The sequence below is a fragment of the Triticum aestivum genome, chromosome 4A (assembly GCF_018294505.1).
Source record: "Triticum aestivum cultivar Chinese Spring chromosome 4A, IWGSC CS RefSeq v2.1, whole genome shotgun sequence".
NCBI lineage: Eukaryota > Viridiplantae > Streptophyta > Magnoliopsida > Poales > Poaceae > Triticum > Triticum aestivum.
Genome location: NC_057803.1, coordinates 2,624,083 through 2,631,842, shown reverse-complemented (window position 1 = coordinate 2,631,842; position 7,760 = coordinate 2,624,083). Strand labels below are relative to the sequence as shown.

The 7,760-nt window shown below is 46.2% G+C and overlaps 1 protein-coding gene across 1 annotated transcript; it reads left to right on the top strand.

The window, feature by feature from the left end:
- The first annotated feature begins 171 nt into the window (after positions 1-171).
- LOC123081512 (tryptamine benzoyltransferase 1) lies at positions 172-1,799 on the top strand. The gene is made up of 2 exons (XM_044504081.1): positions 172-655; positions 751-1,799. Exons 1-2 carry the CDS (start codon positions 257-259, stop codon positions 1,705-1,707), a joined length of 1,356 nt encoding a protein of 451 aa, XP_044360016.1. The 5' UTR covers positions 172-256; the 3' UTR covers positions 1,708-1,799.
- The last annotated feature ends 5,961 nt before the right edge of the window (positions 1,800-7,760 follow it).

Here is a 7,760-nt window from a genome sequence, read left to right as displayed (position 1 = left end):
AGAGAGAGAGAGAGAGAGAGAGAGAGAGAGAGAGCGTAGACTGGATGGCATGGCCGGCGAAGAGATAGCTCCGAATGCATGCAGCACATGGTGGACGCGCGCATACCCTGGCCTGGAGCTCTATATAAGCGGACGTAAGCGCCCCTACCTGTTCATCGATCCAAGCCACACTCGACGAGTTCATCGGCCTCTTTGTAGAAAGGTGATAGCTAGACATCGACCTCGTGCCCGCTTGCATACGCATACGTACGCAGAAATGGAGGTTAACTACGCAGAAGCCGGCCAGGTTGTTGCCACCAGCAGAAGCGCGATGCTGAAGCCGGCGTACGCCGCGCCGCACCCGCTGGCCGGCGGCAAGGTCCAGCTGACCGTCTTCGACCGCGCCGCCATCGACACCTACGTCCCCATCGTGCTCGCCTACCCCGCCCCGGCGCCGTCCAACCAGGCGCTCAAGGAGGGCCTCCTCCGGGCCATCGCGCCCTACCCTCACCTGCTGGGCCGCTTCGCCCTCGACGGCCACGGCCGCCGCGTCCTCCACCTCAACAACGAGGGCGTGCTCGTCATCGAGGCCGACGTCCCGGCCGACATGGCCGACGTGCTCGCCGCCGGCGGCATGGCCACGGACGTCGCCGGCTTTTACCCTACGGTGCCGGAGGTGCCGTCACGTCACATTCTCATAGTACTGTTCATGCATGCATGCAGTGGTTTTGATTGTATGGAGTGCTGATGTGTTTTTCAATTACTCTACAGGAGAGCGTTGGACCAGCGCTGCTGCAGGTCAAGCTCAGCCGCTACAGGTGCGGCGGCCTCCTGCTCGGCGTGATATGCCACCACCACATCGCCGACGGCCACGCCGCGAGCACTTTCTACGGCGCGTGGGCGACCGCGGTGCGCGAGGGCAAGGGCTTCACCGTGCCCTCCCCTTTCATAGACCGCGCGGCCACCGCCGTGCCTGGCAGCACGCCGAAGCCAGTGTTCGACCACCGGTCCATCGAGTTCAAGGCAGGAGAAGGCAGCGCCACCAGCCAGCCCCATGCCGTTCTCCCCATGGACAAGATCAGGAACATCAAGGTGCACTTCCCGGCAGAGTTCATCGCGGAGCTCAGGTCCCGCGTGGGCGCACGCTGCAGCACGTTCCAGTGCCTGCTGGCGCACGTGTGGAAGACGGTCACGGCGGCGCGGGGGCTGAGCCCGGAGGAGTTCACGCAGGTGAGGGTGGCCGTGAACTGCAGGGGCAGGGCCAACCCACCCGTGCCAATGGACTTCTTCGGCAACATGGTGCTCTGGGCGTTCCCGAGGCTCCAGGTGCGGGACGTGCTGGGCTTGAGCTACGGCGGCGTGGTCGGCGCCATCCGCGACGCCGCGGCGCGCGTCGACGAGGAGTACATCCAGTCGTACGTGGACTTCGGCGGGGTGGCGCACGCGAACGGGGAGGAGCTCGCGGCGACGTCAACTTTCGGGACGATGCTCTGCCCGGACATCGAGGTGGACAGCTGGCTGGGGTTCAGGTTCCACCAGCTCGACTTTGGGACCGGGCCGCCCTCCGTGTTCCTGCCGCCGGGGTTGCCGGTCGAGGGGCTGATGGTCTTCGTGCCGTCGCGCACGGTGAAGGGCAGCGTCGACCTCTTCATGGCCCTCGCGGAGGATCACGTCGCGGCGTTCAAGAAGATTTGCTACTCCCTGGATATTCTCCCGTCGAGGATGTAATTAAGAAAGCGAAGCATGATGCGGTCGTTCTATGGTCAACTGCTTTTACAAAAATTCAAGAAATACAGATCAATAAAGAGGTTATTGACACATCAATTTTTTCTTTGGCAAACAAACAGACACAAACCGATTTTTGTTTCAACATCAGTACAGACACAAACGCTTATATATACGTGCATACACTCATCCCATGACCGCACACACTCTCCACCTAACCATCCAACCACACAGTTTGGTTTGCACGAGTCAATTGCAAGAAACCACCACATTTGTGGCTAGGTTTGCAGGAAACTACCAAGTCGTTAATCTGTTGCAAAAAACACCGTAAAATCTCTTAACCCGTTGCAGAAAGCACTGAACAGCCGTTTAGCCTCATTTGATCTCTTTTCCGACAGGTGGGCCCCGAAAACGCTGACGTGGCTTGACGGACAGGCAAACGGCGCCGTTAGGAACAAAACGCTCAAGACGCTGCGCCGGTCGGTCCTTGTCAGACAGTCCCCCCCGTGCCCCTGTCCTCTCTCTCGCCCCGCTCCCCTCTCCTCTCTCGTCCCGCTCCCCTCTCCTCTCTCGCCCTTGCTCGCCGCTGGTGATGGCCACCTCGCGTGGCGGTGATGATGGCGGTGGCGGTGGTGCTGGCGATGCATCTGGTGGCAGTGGTGCTCCTGCAGATCCAACAGAGGTTTGCGGCAGTTCAAACCCATCTCAGGCTCCGCCTCTTCCACAGCCGCCGTCGCCGTCTTACTGTGTTGAGTATGCGGCGGCGAGGGCGTTCGCTAAGGCCGTGAAGAAAGATTCAGAGGGGAGCCATCACTACGCATCCTCCTTCGGCGGTGTCTCGTAAGTTTTCTCTTTCCGTACCCGGATTTGGTTTCTAGGGTTAGGGTTCTAGGGTTAGGGTTCTAAGCGTTTGTGATTCTAGTGTTATAGGATTATTGTTGTAGGTTGTTTATGTGGTCAGACATGTAAGTGAAGTGTTTATGTAGTTCTAGGGTTCTAAGTGTATGTAGTAGGCACCTAAATATTAACTGAAATTACTGAATGTTAAACTCAATTTGAACCTACTCAATTACATGAAATTATTGAATGTTAAACTCAATTTCAACCTACTCAATTACTGAATTTACAACTGAATATTTAAATGAAAATGTTACTGAATTTATAACTGAATCCTGTACTGAATTGTTAAGTGAACAAATTACTTTAACTCTATTTTGGACTGAAACTTTAAGTGAATTTTTAACTGAAACTGTAATTTTAACTTAAACTGTATTTTTAACTGAAACTTTAGTTAAATCTTTAAGTGAAACATTAGCTGAATTGTTTGTACTAACTGAATATATAACTGAATCTTTAACTTTTAACTGAATTTTTAACTGAAACTGTAATTTTAACTTAAACTGTATTTTTAACTGAAACTTTAGTTAAATCTTTAAGTGAAACATTAACTGAATTATTTCTACTAACTGAATATATAACTGAATCTTTAATTTTTAACTGAATTTTTAGCTGAAATTGTAATTTTAACTTAAACTGTATTTTTAACTGAAACTTTAGTTGAATCTTTAAGTGAAACATTAACTGAATTGTTTCTACTAACTGAATATATAACTAAATCTTTAACTTTTAACTGAATTTTTAGCTGAAACTGTAATTTTAACTTAAACTGTATTTTTAACTGAAACTTTAGTTAAATCTTTAAGTGAAACATTAACTGAATTGTTTCTACTAACTGAATATATAACTGAATCTTGAACTTTTAACTGAATTTATAACTGAAACTATATTTTTAACTGAATCTTTAACTTTTAACTGAATTGTTTACTTGAACTGAATTGCTTTACTTGAACTGTAGATTGAATGATGAAGTGTGGGAAGTCAGATTCCATTTCCATGACAGAGATAATCTTGAAAGAAGCCTAAATGTGGATGATATCACATTTTACAATCTGATTGCACTAATAGAGCTTGAAGGTTATGGGATGACAGACTTTATGTATTATGTCAGAGATCCAGGTGTTGGGGTTTCAGGTATGGAAGAACTGACAGATGATGATAAGGTGGAGGAAATGTTGGATGACCTAGTTATCAAAGGTCAGAAGGTGGTGAACATAACAGTCATCAGAAGTGATGCTCCAAGACCTAGTGATTTGAACATCAGTGAGGAGCAGGTTCCATTATCTGAAATAGGTGTGCCAGTGGTGTATGAGATAGATACAGCGGGAGCACTGTTTCCTAGCCCAACAAAGCCACAACCAGTGCCAGTGCAGGTCATTAACACACAGGAGAGTTCATTTTTGAAGCAAAAGTGTGCACCAGTACCAGCATTTGCAATGGAGATTGGTGAAGAGAGGCATGAGTATTTCATGGAGCAAGACCAAGATCAAGAGCAAATTGAGCAACTGATGGAGCAGAAGAGGAATGAAGAGATTGAGAAGTTCAGGAAAAAGGGGAAAGAAAAAGAGAAATACAAGGCAGCTAAAAGAAAACTTCCAGAGCTAATGGCTGAAGATTTCACTGATAGTGACAGTGACACAGATTTACTAGCAGATGAGGATATAATTGCTAGGCTTGAGGCAGTGAAGAAGCATAGAGATGATCCACTTCATCATATTGAAGGGGACACTGATGTGGATGAGCCATATGAAGCATATGAGGAGGAGGAGGAGAAGGCACCAGAGGAGGAGGAGGAGGAGGAGGAGGAGGAAGGGAGCAGCATAGGAGGAAGTAGCAGAGGAAGTAAAAGAAAGGGGCCAACTACAAGATCTCATGCTAGTTTGGATGAGATTATTGAGGAAGATTGGTTTCCTTCATCTGATGAGGAGAGCAACCCTGGTGACCTAAGTCAAGAGGATAATGATGGGGCTCAAATACCATGTGTGAAGCTTCCAGCTGATAGGAAGAGCAAGGTAAAAAAGAAGAAGCCCAGAGTTTGGTATGATGAGAAAAGGGAGAACCCGGAAGAGCAATTTATGAAGAAGCTTTGTTTCCTAGATGTGACCCAGTTCAGGAGGGCACTTCTTAATTTTCACATCTCACAAAATAGGAACCATGCCTTCCACAGGAACTGTCCAGACAGGATTATAGTTGTCTGCAAATTTGAGAGTTGTCCATTTTTCATTGCAGCTTGTCAGATAGCACATGGGAACACATTCTGTATAAAGAAACTGAACTTGCACCACAGCTTCCCAGTAGTAGGAGAGAGCACAAAAGTTACTACTAAGTGGTTGGCACATGAATGTGAGCAACAGTTGAGGACAGACCCCAACACACCTGTCCAGACTATAATTTCAAACTTGAAGCAAAAGCATGGAATAGAGGTATCTATACATATGGCCTATAGGGCAAGAAAGCTAGCCAAAAATGTAGTCCTAGGAGATCAGAAGGCACAATATCATAGGATAAGGGATTACCTAGAAGTTGTGCTAGAAAACAATCCAGAAAGTAGATGCATTGTCACAACAAAGCATCTGAAACTACATCCAAGCAAAAACCCAAGATTCCATGGCTTGTTCATCTGCCTCAATGCTTGCAAAGAGGGTTTCCTTAATGGTTGCAGACCATTCATAGGTATGTGCACACCTACTAATTAACTAGTGACTCTACATTTATATGTGCACACCCAATAATTTGTTGGTAATCTACTTGTGATCTTGTATGATAAGTGTGGATGGTTGCTTCATAAAGTTGACCACAGGGCAGCAAATCTTGGCTGCCACTGAAAGAGATGGAAACAATAACATATTTCCCATTGCTTTTGCAATAGTGGACAAGGAAAACACAGCAAGCTGGTCTTGGTTTCTTACTCAATTAAAATATGCCATTGGTGGTGAGTCAGGCAAGTTTGGCTACTACACTATTATATCTGACAGGCAAAAGGTACTACTATCTCTACTCCAATCATTGCTTGCATTGCTTATTAATTGTCTTTGTTTATTAATTTCATACATGGCATTGTTGTAGTATTCTCAAACTGTAGTTCATTCAAACAGGGCCTTCTTACAGCCATAAACAATGTATTCCCCAATTGCAAACAAAGATTATGCCTTAGACATATTTATCAGAACTTTCAAACAGCTAGTTTTAGAGGGGAAGAGTTGAAGAAATACATGTATCAGGCAAGTTATTTCTATACTGGGCATGGTTATGTAACAGCAATGGAAGGCATGCAAAAGGAGTGTGAGCCAGCTTGTAAATGGCTATCTAGGATACCAAAACATACATGGGCTAGGCATGCCATGGACAACAATTACAAAACTAACTTGGTAGTTAACAATATAAGTGAAGTTTTTAACAAAATGATACTTGATGTCAGAGCCAAACCCATTAGAACCATGGTAGATGGGATCAGGACAAAGTTGTTAGTGAAGTTCAATGCAAATAGGACAAAGACTAAGACTGCCAAGTGGCAGATATGCCCAACATATGCTGAGAAGCTAGAGGAAGCAAAACATCATTCTAGGTTTTGTCAGTCTATCAAAGCTGGACCTGATCTCTTCCAGGTGACAAGTGGAGAAAGCACATATGCAGTTAACTTGTTGCATCATACATGTGGTTGTAGGAAGTGGGACATGTGTGGAGTACCTTGCAATCATGCTGTTTCTGCAATCAACAAGGCAAAACTTGTGCCAGAAGATTTTGTTCATGATTTCTTCAAGAAACCAAAATATAAGGCAGCTTATAGTCCAATAGTTTTCCCTGTGCCTGGGCCTGATTTGTGGCCAAAGACTAGAACCCATGACATTGAACCACCAGTGTTCAAAGAAAAGCCAGGAAACAAAGAGACAAAGAGGAGAAAGAGCAAGTTTGAAAAGCCAGCTCCAAAGGATACATCTAGGATGGCAACTATCACTTGTAGCAATTGCAATAGGACTGGGCATAGTTACACTAGTTGCAAGCAGGCTCTGAAACCATCCCTAGCTATGAGAATGAACCAGCACTAGGTAACTATTGTAGTAGGATTTTGTACAATTTCACATACCAGTTTCTAACATTTGTATGCTGTAATTTCAGGAAAACGGGAGAGATGATACACCCAGAACTGTATCTGCTCCTGCTCCCATGCCACCAAGGAGAAGTGCTCCTTCTGCTCCTACTGCTGTTCAAACTGCAGCTCCAGCACCACCAGCTCCAAGGGCTCCAAGGGTAGCAAGGAGAGCTCCTTCTACTCCTGCTTCAGCTCCCAGTGCACCAAGGAGAGCTCCTTCTGCTCCTGCTGCAGCTGCTGCTCCTCCTGCTACAAGGGCAACAAAGAAAGCTAAAACTACAAGGACTGCAACTTCTACTGCTGGTGCTGGTCCAAGTTCTTCTACTACTGGTGCTGGTCCAAGTTCCTCTACTGCTGCTGGGCCAAGAGGAAGAAACAAGTTCATCCCCCCAAGAGTTGTAGGTAGTGGAAGAGTGAGGAAGCCATCCTTTAAGATGTCTGAGTGGTTCAACTGTTCTCAAGGGAGCAGATGAAGTTGTTTTGAGCTGATGATGTTCAAAACATCTGCATTTTGGTTGTGATGTTCTAAACTTGTCATGAGTACTTTCATTTTAGTGGACTTGTTGGGCTGTGAAGAAAACTTGTATTGCTTCTGGTTAGCTGTTGATGTTCTAAACATCTTTATTCTGGTTGTCATGAGTACTTTCATGTAAGGTACCTAGTGGAATTGTTGGGCTGTGATGGAAACTTGGTGTTGCATCTGGTTAGCTGTTGATGTTCTAAACTTGGTGTTGCTTCTGGTTAGTTGTGGCTCCTAATTTTCTTATTGTTTGCTAATAAGTGTGATGAATGTGGCTACTACTGTGATCCAAGATAACCTAATTTGATCATCTAGGGTGCCTCAGCATCGACGACATCCAAGATAACCTAATTTGATCATCTAGGGTGCCTCCACGTCGACGGCATCCAAGATAACCTAATTTGATCATCTAGGGTGCCTCGACGTCGACGGCATCCAAGATAACCTAATTTGAACATCTAGGGTGCCTCGGCGTCGACGGCATCCAAGATAACCTAATTTGATCATCTAGGGTGCCTCGGCGTCGACGACATCCAAGATAACCTAATT